Genomic DNA, 16498 nt, shown 5'->3' with positions numbered 1-16498 from the left:
CCAGCTCTTACTGGACTTACAAGAGCGGACTGTTCAATTTTTCAATGTGAGCACTACCATCTTGGAAATCAGGAAACAATACAAATCAGGGCTTGATTTATTGTTTTGATTGTGTAGATTTAAGAAAGTGATGGAGAAAATATTACTGATACAGAGTAAACTTAAGAAGTATACCAAGTGTTTTTGGAGAGCTAGTTGCTTATTAAACATTGAATACAATCTTGGTTCCACTTGACTTAAAGAGGAAAAAAAATGGAGGCTAGTAGTCACTAGCCTCCATTACTATTTTAAAAATTAATGTGCTAATTGTAATTTTTTCATTAAACCTGGGTTCAAAGGTCCTCTTGGTAATACTTTGTTGTCATTTCTTTGCTATGTGTATTTGAAAGTATTAAATCTCTATTTCTTTTAGAATAGATTAAAGGTCAGACTTCATTTCCCCTAAAAAGCAGTAAAATGAGAGGCAGCACCCTAGGCCTGAACCTGTTGTGAAATATATTCCACTAACTAGCTGCTTGACCACGGGCAAATCATTTAACCTTTATGTACTTTTGCTCTTTGTCTGTCCTGTGAGGGGATTGGGGGGGGGGGTGGCCTAGAGGATTTCTAAGATACCTTCTGGCTCCAACACTCAGTGATTCTAGCCTATGGATGCTTCCCTAACTGTGTCTCAGCTTGCGTGGGTGTAAACTGAAGGGCTTATCTTCATCTGGCCTTTGACCTGTTGTATTCTTACAAGGCACGAGGAAGGTAGAGCTGCCTTACCAATGAGTAGTGCCTCCTTCTCCGACTTCAAGCCTTGAGTGCGTTTCTCAGTATTGTTCTCTCGGTCTTGGTTGACCAACGCCACAGTCAGCACATTGATTTCCTTTTAAGAAGAAAAAACAAAATATAGGTTCATGTAAATTTCTTACATTTTGACCAAAACTTGCCTGTTCTTTTAAGTGCTATCTATATAAGAAGCTTTTTGATTTACTTTTAGTTAAAGCTGGGGACCAACCATTGCTGAATAAATGATCTATTTCCTGAATAGCAGAGAAGCAATTCTGAAACTCAGTCTCTGTCCTGCAGAAACCACCTCACAGAGTAACTCTCTGTCCAAGCGTCAAATTTGTCACTACTTATTTCAAGCTTTGTTCATGTTCCGATTAAACTCTGTTAACAGAAACCATATTTAAATGGGGCTGGTGTTACTTTTAGGACCATTGTTATTTTGAGTATGAATGGAAACTTTTCTGGCAACCACACTGCAGACTGATTTATAATACTGTGCTAGTTACTTGGGAGAGGGAGAAAGAGAGAGAGTGTGTGTGTGTCTATGAAAATAGAGGCTGTTGGAAGACCGAGGTAATGGGAAGTTTTGATGTAATTGTTGTTCTTGTGGTTGAAGTCAAGTGTGGAAAGATCCTTAGACACTACTGCAGAAGGTAGATAAAGACAAGGTTGGAAAATTCTTTTCTTTTGGAAACTAAAAACGAAGAATTTGTACAATAAGCCAGTAACATATTAAAACATCAAGGCCAAACTATTATAGTTCTTTTTAAAGGCACTCATGGTTTAAAAAAAAAAAAAAGAAGAAGGAAAAGATTTAATTCATGTACTTCCAGACCTATTCAATCTCACTACATGTGCATAAGCTTTATGGGTAAACAAAGAACAGCCTTATCTTTGTGGGGTAGTAATAATAATTATAATAGATGACATTTATTAAAGTTTGTAAAGAATTCTACATATATTATCTCATTTTATCCTCATGACAATCCTAGGTAGGTGCTATTATTAACCCTGTTTTACAAATCAGGAAATTGAAGCTGAGAGAGGTTAAATGACTTGACAAAGGGTGGGGGGGGGAGGTATCACTTAATGAGGCAGGATTTGAACTCAGATTTTCCTGATTTCAACTCCAGTACTTGAAGTTCTATCTACTGGTTAGTAAGGCTATCTGGTGCTATCCAATAGAAAGAAGCAGCTTCTATAACAAGTGTGGTTGAATCTTAGAGGGAAAGGATATAGTTCAAAACAAGTTAATCTTTAAAGTGAAATCGATGAATGAAAAACCAGGAGACTGGGAGTCCAGTGGAGAGGCGGAGAAATCACTAGATTTTGGGAGAAGGCACATAGAAGGGATAATTTAATGGAGGGTGGAAAAAGTAGAAGGGCAGTTGTTTCTGGGGTTGTAATCAATTGGAAGGTAGAGATTTAGGATATGGAAAGGAAATAAAGGTCATCAGAGATATTAAATGATCATTTGTGGTCAATTAAAAGGATTGGTAAATTGTAAAGAATGAACCAAGAGTAAACCAGAAATGAGAGTGAAGGAGGTTTAGAGAGGAAAGAATAGATAATTTAGCATATAGAAGAGGAGATTTGTTGACTTATGGGTATCAAAAGAGGACTGAGACTGATGGAGGGGCAGGTGTTGGTAGGGAACATGGGTTCGTTGGGTGTTGAGTAAATGTTTTTTGGTGGGTTTAGACTTATGAGTTAAAGACCATTAGGTTCCAATCACGGGTGAATCCATGATCACAGGCTGATTCGCAGGGTGTACAAGGGACATACCAGTAATGGAACTGACTGTCACATAGCAAAGCACTTAAAAACACAGAACAGATTCACAAGTTTATGTGGATCAGAACAGAACATTTTGTATAGAACCAGCCCAGGGAAAGGACTCATTTCCTTTGGGATGAGGCAGCATATGGTGATTCCTGATTATGCTGTCTCAATTAGAGCTTGAGAAAGATTATGAGTTCACTCACTCTCCCTGAGCTAGTAGGGGTCAGGCAGCCTGCAGAGCTCTATCAATAACAGGCTCTTCAGAATGGTTAAGAACAGCCAATTCCCAGGGGGAAACAGACCCAGATTTTTGTGCCTAGGAAGGGAGAAGGAAGGTAAAGCTGAGTGAGGACTATGACTCTCCAGTGGTCTCATAACAAAAGAGATTTGGTGGACCAGGGGAGCCTAATAAACACAAGATCGTGTTAATTAAGAGAAACACAAATAAACTCTAGGGCCAAGTATGGTTTGTATTTTCAGGACAGGCAGATACATTTATATCCTGGATAATAAATGATGACATCTGAATTGCCATTTTGAGTTGAGTAGGGAAGAGGTGCACAAGAGTGGGTAGGGCAGTGTCTTGGGGCCCACTGAGGAGTGAAGAATAACTGATTAATTAAGGGAAGTAAAAGAGACACAGTCATCCACACTTTCAAGGAACAAGTAGGAAATGGCAAAGACCAATGATGCTGAGTCCAACCAAATGGGCATATGTCACGTTTTACTGACTTCTGAGCCAGAATCAAAAATCAATCATTTATGAAGCACCTACTATATACCAGGCACTTTGCTAAGCATTGGAAACCAAAGGAAAGAGAATGTCTCAGTATAGGGAAGGCTCAGTGAGTTTTATTGATTTACTTATGAATGATGGTCCTGAAAGTAAGGTATGTGTTCAAATTGTTTATTGCCCACTTGGGAAAAAGAGAAACCAAGGTGGGGTGAAGGGAGGTGAAGAAAAATAAAAAAAAAGGAGATGCATCCATAACTTCTCAATCAATGAGCTGAAGTCTTTTTTTTTAGGGAAACAACTCACAGACAAGCATAGTTTATGTTTTGGCCATTCATTCGCCACCATGGACCACTAACAGTGAAGCAAGTTAACAACTTGTATAGCTCTGAAGGAACTGGGAGACTCGGCGCTTAGCTGCAGGAGGAAATTCTTGGTTTTCTTTGTCATGTAGTATGTATTTTCAACTAAGTCTGGATTGAACCTTGAATTCATAAGGCAGGACTCAAAAGAGGTATGCAAGGAAAGACAAGGATTTGGACCTAAAACCTTCATCATGGCAATATGGAATAACCTGCTTGCTACTGTAGGGACAAAAGCCTAAATGGACTCAACCAATCAATCAAACATTTACAAACTGCCTACTGTGTACCAGGTGCTGTGATACCAGAGATACATGGGGAAGAAAATGAAACAATACCTGCTATCAAGAAGCTTGTTTTCTATCGGAGAAGACCATATCTATAAAACAGATACAATTTAAACCAAAGATTCTTTTTAGGGAAGAAGGAAGTCCTACCTGGGAGTGTAGGAAAGTTTTCACGAAACTAGGGATTCTAAAAGTCAGAGGTGTGGAGGGAGTGTATTCCAGGCATGAGAGATGGTCAGTACAAAGTCATTTTGTGTTGCAGGTGAAAAACAACTAAAAGTGTGATTTGGTTAGACTACAGAGCGTGGGGATGGGACCATACATAGAAAGATAGGTTTGAGGTAGATTATGAAAGGTTTTAAATGTCAAACAGAAGAGTAAATATCTATAGAGGCAATGGGGAGTCAATAGAATTTTTTGAGCAGTACTGTACTGCCTCACAAACTCAACAGGTAAGTGCAGACAAATGGCTACTTCTTGTTGATGGGGACTGTGCAGAAGAAGTACCTCACCTGGAGGCTTAGAGGAATATGCTGGATGAGATCTTGATCCAGTGGGGGAGCTGCCATAGATAACAGCAGACTCCAATCCCTGAATCTCAATCTGTTGACTCACAGAGCAAATGTCACTCTTGCTAAAACTGATACTGCAGTCCCCCGGCCGAAGGTTATGTAAACACTGGAGAGCATGATTTCACACAGTGATGGGGGTAAGTCTCCACTTCCTCTCCATGGTGTACATCAGCTCCGTCACCATATCAATAGCAGCAGCTTCTCCACACAAATGGGTTTCTTCCATAAAGAGTCCTAGGAGTGCTTTGATCCAGGCCCATCCTCTAGCTGGGTCTTTAAATATCTGAATTTTATTAATCATGGCCACTTCATAAGGGGTTTAACAAACAGGGTTTAAAGCCAACAGCTATAAAGGGCCACAATAAATTCCAGGCTTTGCAGCCAGGTATGTCTGGATAGTAAGGTGAGTTTTGACATTGTTGGTAGGGCCAGCATGAAACACTATTTTCCCGAATTGATCTGGCTTCTGGGTACCTTAAGTGGAAATTCTAAGTTGCTGATTTTATTTTATAAGTCAGCCATAGGGGACATCTGCTTTATGGGTCTCATGAAAAATGGGAAGAGATCATCCATTGAACATCCAGGCTGGAGTCAGTGCCCCATCTGTGCATTTCTTTCCTCTTGTAAAACTTGTCTAAGACTTTCCTGACTTCACCTTTATTGAGTGGCAGTGTGAGCTCAGGCCCCACGTTACCCACTGAGCTGGCAATGAGACATAGAGCTATGTGCTTGGGTCTTGGAGCTGCCTCAGGACTAGGATGAGGAGGTCCAGGGCCTGAGAGTAGCCCTGCCCAGCGCCCAAGGCCCTGGCTCCCTCAGAGTGTAGAAGGCACAGGGCAACAATATGGATACCCCATTGCATTGGTTTAATTTTTATAGTATTTAAAAGTGTTTTGTGCATAGTAGACTTTCACTGAATTGATTTAGCAGGTTAGCTTTGATGTTATATGGTAAAGACTGAGAATAAATACAATTAAGCATTAGGATGTGATTAAGGTGAGAAGCAGCCAGGTAGCACAGTGGATAGAGTGCAGGGCTTAGAGTCAGGAAGACTCATCTTCCTGAATTCAAATCTGCTCTCAGCCATTTCCTAACTGTGTGACCCTGGGCAAGTCACTTAACCCTGTTTGCCTCAGTTTCCTCATCTGTAAAATGAACTGGAGAAGGAAATGGTAAACCCACTCCAGTATCTTTTCCAAGAAAATCCCAAAGGGGGGCAGCTAGGTGGCGCAGTGGATAGAGCACCAGCCCTTAAGTCAGGAGGACCTGAGTTCAAATCTGGCCTCAGACCAAACACTTGACACATACTAGCTGTGTGACCCTGGGCAAGTCACTTAACCCCAATTGCCTAAAAAAAAAAAAAAAACCCCAAAGGAATCACAAATAGTTTGACGTGACCGAACATCAACAACAACAAAATGAGGGGCCTTTTACTAGAGAGTTTAGCATAATAATTTTAGAGGCCCATTTTTCCTAATCTATATTGCCTTTACTCTCTAAATCACTGGGTTATTTTGATGATCTGGAAACTTCTTTGGAGAAAGATTAATTTGAATTCAGTTTGAATATTATTGAATATTAGTCTTATTAACATACTAAAATTAAGTCAGATATTTATCATCATTAGCTATTGATATAACTACTACAAAACACTAACTAAACTCCAGCAACTTTCTTCTCCCACTCACCTGTTTCTATTTATAGCAGACCATAGCCTATAATATCTATTGGGTAATATTTGTCATCTGAGCTCCATCATTGCTAATCAAGCTGAATTCAGATCCTGAAGGTTTTGGAAGATTTTATAGAGTTGACAAATCAAACCCTGGTTGTTTTCAACATAAGTATTCCTTGCTTTAACTACTCAAGGAACATGAAATAATTACTTTTGTTTTCCATAGTAGAACCATGATTTTAAGATAATGTGAACATTCAAAAGAATATTTATTTCGATGATCTATTTCTTATATTAGGAAGATACTTCCTACTTTAACTGGGTTAACATCCTCTGACCCTGAAAGATGCAATGTGCAACGAATTTCACAATGCACAATAAATGCATCAGAATGGATGCTTAGGATGTCTGAAATAGACATGAATGCGGATGGGAAGAATACGGTGAAAGAAGAAAATGCTAATGGTGTATGAACCATAAAGTAAGAAGAAAATATTAGGCTGAGGATTGAAGAGCTTCCTCATGGAGGGATGTATTGGACTGTGAAATAGTCTTCCAAAGGAAGTGGTGAGAATACCATTTACTTGAGACTGTAAAAAGCACATGAGACTAGGAAATGCGCTACAGGTAACAATTCTGAATCAGTGCAGGAGAATGAACAAGATGACCTAATAAATCTTTTCTAACTCTAACTCTTAACTCCAATTTCTCTGATATTTGAAAAGAGTCATTAAGGGCCCAGAGAAAAAAGGTTTTCAATATCAGGAAGCCAGATGCCATAGTCTTTTTAAGACTTCTTAATGGGTTAGTTACTTGCTGCTGAATTTTCTTCTCTAAAAGTCCCCATCAATTATTTGGAAGGATGACAAAAGATGACTCAACTCTTTTTACTGTGGATGGATTTCCTTCAGGAGTTTACTGAGCTGGCATTGTTTTAGGAAAAGGGCTGAGCCAAGGATCTCCTATCTTCTAAAAAAAACCTCTTCATTTGCACCTGCTATCTGTCTAGTTACCATTCTCCTCCACTCATTCATTTCAAGGTCAAGCTTCTTGAACCCAGACTTCAGTACCTATTCCCTTGACACTCATTCCTATTTTCATTTCCTAATATCTGGCTTTTGCCTCCACAAATGAGAGGCAATAAGAGGGGAACATATACTGAGAGCTCATCAATGTTAATAATTTCCAAGAGATTTTCCCATCCACTGGAAGAACCTAGATCAAGCTTGTCATAAAGGCTTGTTTCTCACCCCTAGGGGTTAAGAGGAAATTTCATGCAAATACTAACATTTCATAAGACTACTTTGTGAGGTTGTAGAGGAGGGTAAATCTATGGTCTAGAGGGCCCAGAGCACTTAATGTTTATTTGATAATGTCTCACCTTTTTTCTTTGAAGTTAAAACACAAAAACCATTTCCTCTGATGAGGTAAAAGATGAGATATAGACGACTCAGAATTCTTGTCAACTTTCAACTGGGAATAATTTACTATTTAGGAACTTCTGCTCCAATGACAGGTAGGAGAGATATTCTGGAAAGAATGATGGCTCTACCTGTGCTGGATGAGGAGATGTGTTGAAAGGTTAAGTTTAATCACCTATTTCAAAATGGAGGCTGAAAAGGTAAAGGGGCTCAAGGAATGCCCCCGTACACTGCAGGTTATCAAGGAAAATGAAGTATGCCTTAAACGATGTAAGAGGGATTTCAATGCAAAAATAAAAATTAAAAATAGAAAAAAAGGATATGAAGAAGCAGAGGGGAAGTCTGACTCAAGATAGGAAGTTGAAAAATAGGAGAAAGTCACACAGAGCAGGAAAGGAAGCTGAAGGAACACCTGTGGTCCTAAAAAAAAAAAAAAAACCCTAACTTTTAAAAGCTCTTTCTGAAGAGGAGGGAGCTCAATGTTCTGAAGAGGAGGGAGCTGAATGTTCTGAAGAGGAAGCAGCTGCTTATCTTCCAGGGCATGATAAAGTGAAATCACAAGTACTAGTAAATGATACATCATTTAGTAATGACTAGAAGAAGCAGTAAGATTGGTTCATGATTCCCTGCTCATATGTCCTGAGGCAAGTATTTGTTAACTTGATAATAATAGAGGAGTTGATTACCTTTTTGGGGTGTCTAACCAAGACATAACAAAGACATTCCCCTCATAACTGTCAAAACAGATGACTGTCACCCATTTCTGGTAATTCATGTGGGCATAAATGATACTTCAAGAAAAAAACCTAAAAAGCATTGCCAAAGTATAAAGTCTTGGGCAAGAAATTAAGGACTGTAGGTACATGACTGGGGTGTACCCTCACTGAAACCAAGGAATGAAGAAGAGAAAGTCAGTTAGGAAAGTAAATAGTCGGCTAAGAAGATGGTATCTGAGAACGGGCTTTGGATTTCTGAACTGCAGCTTAAGATATCAGAAAAACAGAGTCTTCAACAGCTGTGAAATCTACCTAATGAAGGGTTATAAGAATTTCTTTACTTGGTGCGCTCCAGAAGTCTAATGAAAAGAGTTTTAAACTGAAATAGATGGCGGATGGAAAAAAACTGCCTGTTTTCCCACCATGCTACAGTACTCACTAAATGATATACTGTAGAGAACAGCTATAATATAAAGAGGAGAAAAGCAGTTGACATACTCAAAAGACCATAGGAAACTAAATGAAAGGAGCCAGAAGCAAAACTTATGGTCTAAAAGTTGTAGGCACAAAATGCCTATTTTATGCAATAAAAAAGAACTTGAAGTCTTAACTCAAGGAGTCAGATCGGACTTTGAAGGTATCACTGAGACTTGGTGGGTGAGAGCTATGGAGAGATATGGAAATAGTCTTAGATGGGGCAGGCCTCATTCAAAGAAAGAAAACAGATAAAGGGGATGGAGTGGCGGAGCACTGTATATTGAAAAGAGGGTTCAGGAACAAGAGGTGGAAAGCATTTGAATGAATATCAGTGGAGGAACACCTTGCTAAAAAGGATGAATTCAAGTCACCTGTCCTGGATAAATTACATCCTCTGGTATTGAAAGAAATGGTAGATGTGAATTGGTAGGAGGCAGCTAGGTGGCACAGTGGATACAGCTAGAGCATCTCCAGGACTGGAGTTAGCATGACTTGAGTTCAAATCTAACTTCAGATCCTTTACAGGATGTGTGATCTTAGGTAAGTTGCTTCACCTCTGTTTGCCTCAGTTTACCTCATCTGTAAAATGAGTATAATCATAGCATCTGCCTCTCAGGGTTGTTGTAAGGATAAAATGAGATATTATCTGTAAAGTGCTTAGTGCAGTGCCTGATACATTTTTGTTGTTGTGTCTGACTCTTCGTGACCCCATTTGGGGCAAAGATACTAAAGTGGTTTGCCACTTCCTTCTCCAGCTTATTTTACAGATGAGAAAACTGAGGCAAACAGAGTTAACAAGGTCACAGAACTACTAAGTGTTTGAGGCTAGATTTGAACTCAGGTCTTCCTGACACCAGGCCTAGTGCTCTATCTACTGTGCCACCTATCTGCTCCACCTAGCACATCGTAGGTTCTATATAAGTGTTAGCTATTATCATTATGTGACTGCTGATTTTCTGCCAGTGATATTTGAAAGATTATGAAGAACTGAATAAAAGTCATTAGACTAGATTGATTACTTTTTTAAATAATAAGAACATTATTTATAGAAGAGACTAGAATATGAAAACTATAGGCCAGCAAACTTGACTTCAATTACTGCCAAAATTCTGGAATGTATTGCTAAAGAGATGTAGAACTAAACTTCCATAGGAGGTAAAAACAAAAACAAAAACAAAACTCCAAGACTAGATGGATTCACAAGTGAATTTCATCCAACATTCAAAGAACAATTAATTACAATATTAGATAAATTGACTGCAAAAATAGCAAAAGAAGGAATTTTACCAAATTCCTCCTATGACAGATATTATCTTGAAACCTAAATCAGGGAAAATCAAAACAGAAAAAGAAAAGTATAGACCAATATCCCCAATGAACACAGATGCAAAAATTTTAAATAAAATATTAGCAAAGAGGCCATCCTTAACAAATAGTCTAAAGTTATGAACAAACAGTTCTCAAGGAAGAAACCTAGATTATTCATAGCCATATGAAACATATCACATAGATTATAAACTATAACAAGTTTGGAATTATACTAAGAATACAAGGTTAGTTTAATATTAGGAAAACCATAAACTTAATTAACCATATTAAGAAAAAACAAAAACAAATCTTATGATTACAAAAACTTTTGACAAAGTGCAACATCTATTTCTAGTATTAGTATGAAAAATACTATAAAACATAGGGAAAACTGGACCTTTTCTTAAAATGATAAATAGTTTACATCTAAAACCAAGAGCTACCAATATATGTAATGGAGATAAATGAGAATCCTTTCCAATAAGATCAGAGGTGAAACAAGGATTCCCATTGTCACCACTTCTATTTAACATAATATTTACTCAAAATACTGACTACAATGGTAAGATAAGAAAAATAAATTGAGAGAATAATCATAAGAAAAAACAAAATTATAACTTTTGTAGATGATATGATAGTATGCTTAAAGAAACTTAAAGTGTCAACTAAAATTGATTGAAACAATAACCTCAGCAAACTTGCAAAATATAAAATAAATCAACACAAATCATCAGCCTTTCTACACAAAACCAATAAACCTTAGTAGCAAGAATTAGAAAGTGAAATTCCATTTAAAATACTTACAGAATATATAAAGTACTTGAGAGTAACCTCCCAAAATAGACATGAAAATTACATTAATACAACTACAAACTACATAAAGACAGACTTAAATTATTGAAAACTTTTAATTGCTCAAGAGTAGGATGAGCCAATATAATAAAAATGACAATACTACCCAAATTAATTTTCTTATTCAATGCCATACTAATCAAATTGCCAAAGGATTACTTTATAGAACTAGAAAAAATAACTACAAAATTCATATGGAGGAAAGATAGGTCAAAATGAAAGGGATTTAACAGTGCTAGATTTCAAACTATACTACAATAGAGTAATTTTTTAATGGGTACTGGTTAAAAAAATAGTGAAAAAAATTAGTGCAACAGATTAGGCATATAATAGTCTGAAGCAACATATCTAATACCCAACTATTCAATGAAGACAAGCACCCTTGGTATCATTCCTAAAATAGGAACTCAGCATATAACAAAAAATGCTGGGAAAATTGGACAGCTATGTGGAAAAAAATTGGATCTAGACCAGCAATTCACATCTTATATACAAAGATAAGCTCCAATGAGTACATGACCTAGATATAAAAAGGTTAAATCATAAATAAATTAGAAAAAATGTGGAAAATATTACCTATCAAATTTATGGATAGGAGAAAAGTTCATGACCAAACAAGGAATAGAGAAGATCACAGAAGATAAAATTGATGATTTTGACTACAAAAATGAAAAGTTTTTTTTTACAAAAATGAAGCACAAACTTCATAAAGCTAATAGAGAAACAACTAACTGGGAAAAATCTTTATAGAAAGTTTCTCTAATAAAGATCTCACTTCCAAGGTATATAAGGAAATGATTCATTTTTATAAGAATAAGAGCCATTCCTCAATTGACAAATGGCCTGGCAGTTCTCTAGGGAAGAAACGTAGGCTATTTATGGCCAAATGAAAAATAAAATGCTTCAAATTACTACTAATTTGAAAAATACAAATTAAAGTAATTTTGATATTCCATCATACACCCATCAGATGACAAAAAAGGAAAATGATAAATGTTGGTGGGGCCAAGGGGAAAACAGGCATATTGATGTACTATTGGTGGACCTGTGGATGGACGTAACCATGAACAGCACCAGGGAAACATTTTATACAATAACAACACTACACAAACATACATTTTGAAAGCTATAACAACTATGATCAATACAATGACCATATTCATGATTCCAGAGGACCAATGATGAAACATATTATCTATTACATATAGGTAATTGATGTGATGTAGGTTTACACACACACACACACACACACACACACACACACACACACACAGGCATTGAAAGAATTTGTTTTATTTAACTATGCATATTTGTTACAAGAAATTTGTCTTTCTTTTCTTTTATTCCCCCCATTGGGATAGAGGATGGGAAGGACAGAAAAAATTTTCTGTTAATTTTCTTAAAAATAGAGATGAGGGGGTGTTAAAGATGTGAAATGTTTCAGAACAGGTTACTCATTCTATTATTAGTTTTACTTACCTAAACAGGGACTAATCTATAAATGTTTGTAATACAAAAACAAAACACATCAACAAAATTAAAAAATAAATTAAAAATAAAGAGATGTAGAAAGGAAGTATGATCATTTAGCTAGCATGGCTTCCTCAGACCAGAATAAATATATTTCCTTTTCCTTTTTTTAAAAACAGTTTTACCAACCTGATAGATAAGGGAAATATTTTAGAAATAATTCACCTAGACATTAGCTAAGTTGTGATAATGTATTTTATGCTATTCTTATATAAAAGATAATAGAGATGGGGGTTAGATAAATATGTTTATATGAAATATAAAATGAATCATGGGACTCAGCAGTAATCACCGCTTTCTCTTGCTTGGGAAGGATGTTTCCAAGCATCAACACTTGGTCCCATGCGGGGTTAAGTGACTTGCCCAGGGTCACATAGCTAGTAAGGATCAAGTGTGTGAGGCTGGATTTGAACTCAGGTCCTCCTAACTCCAAGGCCAGAGCTCTATCCACTGTGCCACCTAGCTGCCCCTCCCCCCTCGCTTAACATTTCATCAATGACATATAAAAGTTCAAATAATATACTTTTTACTTGCTGGTGACACAAGCCAGGGAGGGATAGGTAACATACTGAATGGCAGATTCAAGATCCCATAAGATCTTGACAGGCTAATTAAATTGGATTAATTGAATCGGATGGAATTTAACAAGGATAGCTATATAAAGTCACACATTTACCTCCAAAAAACGACTTCATAAGTATAAGATGGAGGAGGTATGGCTGGATAGCAATTTGAAAAAGATCTAGGAGTCTAGGCAATAGTGCAATAGGGCCACCAACAAAGGTAATGCAATTTAGTGATCATTATAATAAGGGTTATATCATTGTTGTTCAGTCATGTCAGGTGTGTCCAACTCTGTGACCCCATTTGGGGTTTCCTTGGCAAAGATCCTGGCGTGGTTTGCCATTTCCTTTTCCTGCTCATTTTACAGATGAGGAAACTGAGGTAAATAGAGTTAAATGACTTGCCCAGGGTCATACAGCTAGCAAGTGTCTGAGGCCAGATTTGAACTCCGGAAGATGAGTCTTCCTGACTCCAGGCCTGGCGGTCTATCTACTGTGATACTAGCTGCCCCAATACGATACGAGTCATAGGTTCTAGTAATAAGGAGGTGATTGTGCTACTGTACTTCAAAATGGTCATCACATTTGGAGAATTTTATTCGAATCTAGGCACCATCGTTTAGGAAAAACATTGATAAGGTGTGGGACGTGCAAAGATAGACAACCAGAATGGTGAGAGTCCTCAAGTTCATGCCATGCGAGGATGTCTTGCAATAAATGAAGGTGTTTACTTAGGAGAAGAGAAGAGCTCGGGTAGGGGTAGGAGGCAGGTGGGAGACAGAAACCAAAGGTGGTTATTTTCAGGTATATGAAGGGATATCATGTGGATTCAAATAGTTCTGTTTTCTCCCAGAACTAGGAATAATGGGTGTAAGTTGCAAAGAGGCAAATCTAAGTTTGACAGCAGAAAAAAAAATCCTATCAATTAGATCTGTCTAACAGAAGAATAGGAGGGAGCATGTTTCTTCTCTTTAGAAATCTTCAAGCCCAAGGTTGGATGACCAGTTATTATGTTTTAGGGGGGAATTTTCTTTCTTTCTTTTTGGGTTGGAATTCTGTGATAAACCTCCTTCTCTACCTTGATTTCCCCTTCAAATAAAAAGGTCGTGAGGAGAGGGAGAAAAGAGAAGGGCATTTATTTTGGGTTTCCAATTGGAAATTGCAAGCACAGCACTATGCTAGGCAGCTGGGGAGGGTGGTAGTGGTGGTGATGTAAGGTTTAGGTGAAATACGGTCTTTGCCTTTATGGAGCTTGTGATCTAACAAAGGCAGACTGCTAGAGTAGAAAGACGCCTGGACTTGGAGGCAAGGCATGGTTCTGAATGGCAGGTCTGAGAGTTACCAGCTGTAAAGTCACTTCACTTGTCTGGACCCTGGTTTCCTCATCTGTAAAATAGGGACAATAAATAATACCTCATACCACCTCTCTCCTGGGATTGGTGGGAGGAACACTGGGTGAATTGTTATTACTGTTAGGAAGAAGTCAAGAGGGAGGAGGAAGGGCGAGTTTGCAAGAAGTCAAGGTGAGAAAAGGATGAGGAATAGCCAGTTTGAGGAGTGGAAGTGAGTTCTGGAATTTTTAACAATTAAAAAAACAGAGTTGGGCCACCAGATCCTCAGCAGAGTCCAGAGGGCCTTAGGAATCATGAGGTGAGAGTTTCTAAGGGCTCTGTAATCTAAGCAATCACTTAACCCCTCCTGGGAGGGTGGACTGCCACCCACAGTTGACCTCTTCAGAGGGGGACTTTCGTGCTCAGTGTCTGCATTGAGGAGGCGTCCGGAGGCATGCTGGTCACGCCTGAGCTCTACAGAGACTGTTTAATGGGAGAAGTCTACGGGTTCTTGTTCCTCAGCATGGATGCAGTCATTCATCACGATGCTATCACATCCTACACGCTGAGACTTTCCACCTCATTGGTGTTCAATTGCTAGACCCCTGAGCCATGCGGAATATTTGTTATGTCTTAAGACTATTCAAACAACTGGGCTTAGAAAGTTTTCTGGTTTCAAAGGTCAAGCTAGCCTGGGTCTTTCAGGGGGTGCTGGGGAGAGGGGATATCTCGAAATGCCTTTGCCCCAGTAGGTTCACATGCACAGGATGGACGAGCTTTGGTTTCAGCAAGATGATGTTGAACACTCAGAACACACATTCCCATATTCCCAGAGCTGTCTGGGTTCCCAGCATACTTGGGAGACAGCAGAATCTCCAGCTGAGTCTGATTAGCAATTGTTGTCATACAATAATGAAGGCAGTAGGAGGGAAACAGACCAGGAAGCTATCTAGGGGCTGACGGATCAATGACCAGGCATATCAGAGTTGCCTGAACATAATGGTGTAAAGGGAGGGAGAGAGAGAGAGAGGAAGGTAGAGAGGGACAGAGAGGGGGAGAGAGAGAGAGAGAGAGACAGAGACAGAGACAGAGAGAGAGAGACAGAGACAGAGAGAGAGAAACAGAGAGACAGAGAGAGAGAAAGAAACAGAGAGAGACAGAGAGACAGATAGAGAGAAAAAGACCTCTTTCAGAGAAGTATTACCTGAAGTGGCTATGGTGTGAGTGTAAGAGGCAGCAGAATCGGTACCTTACTTACAAAGAAGAAATGAGAACAGTACCAGAGAACAAGGTGGCAGCATTATGAAAAATGAATTTCATGTTCATAGTGTTAGACTTTTCCAGGGGTAGGGGACCTGTGGCCTTGAGGCCTCCACCCCTGCTTAGACTAACAAACTTCTGGACTGGGTCCATGTATAGCCATAAGCCTCTTCTGCTTCTATATATTGTATGTTTTCTTAAAGGCAGAAAATTTTAAAGAGACGGAAGAGAAAGAAAATAATTATTTCATTCAACAAAAAACCTATTGAACATTTACTAAATACAAGGCATTGTGCTAGGCCCTGGAAGGGGAGAGGATCCAGAGATGGACCAGATACTGTCTCTGACCTCACAAAGCTCCCTGTGTTGGGGACATAAGTCATATACTAAGCATGGAATAACTACCATAAAATCTGTATAATGTGCTTTAGGACAGTGGAGTCAAACTCAAATACCTTACATAAGGATCCCTGCAGTCTACATATTAACTTAGTTTTAAAATGTAATATTATTTATGTTTTGTTGTATTTTATTTGATTAAATATTTCCCAATTACATTTTAATTGGCCCATTTGGGAGTGTAGTGGTTGGTATGTTTGACTCCTCTGCTTTAGGTGTTCAGAGGTTGGAGCTAGTTGAGATGGGGTGATGAGGGAAAGTTTCATAGAGGAGGTGACACTAATATACAGGAATGGGAGAAAGTGACTGCCAGGCAGGAAGCTTTAGTCTGTGATCATTGACCACACGGTAGACAGGAAAGTGATATTCCTGAAGCATAGGTCCGATTGTGTCACTCCCATGTTCGATAAATTCTAATGCCTCCCCATTACTTTGAGGATCCAGGATGAACTCTTG

General features: G+C 38.4%; 1 protein-coding gene across 7 annotated transcripts in view; it reads right to left on the bottom strand.

The window, feature by feature from the left end:
* ENOX1 (ecto-NOX disulfide-thiol exchanger 1) overlaps positions 1-16498 on the bottom strand; it is a 548229-nt gene that overhangs the window by 23547 nt on the left and 508184 nt on the right. For all 7 annotated transcript variants that reach the window (XM_027873687.1, XM_027873693.1, XM_027873694.1 and 4 more), the window contains one exon: positions 766-868. In XM_027873687.1, the coding sequence (XP_027729488.1) occupies positions 766-868 (103 nt within the window). The remainder of the gene's footprint in view (positions 1-765; positions 869-16498) is intronic.

Source organism: Vombatus ursinus, unplaced genomic scaffold (assembly GCF_900497805.2).
Source record: "Vombatus ursinus unplaced genomic scaffold, bare-nosed wombat genome assembly UNPS02014802.1, whole genome shotgun sequence".
NCBI lineage: Eukaryota > Metazoa > Chordata > Mammalia > Diprotodontia > Vombatidae > Vombatus > Vombatus ursinus.
Note: the sequence above shows the minus strand (reverse complement) of the source record. Positions and strands in the feature narration are given on the sequence as shown.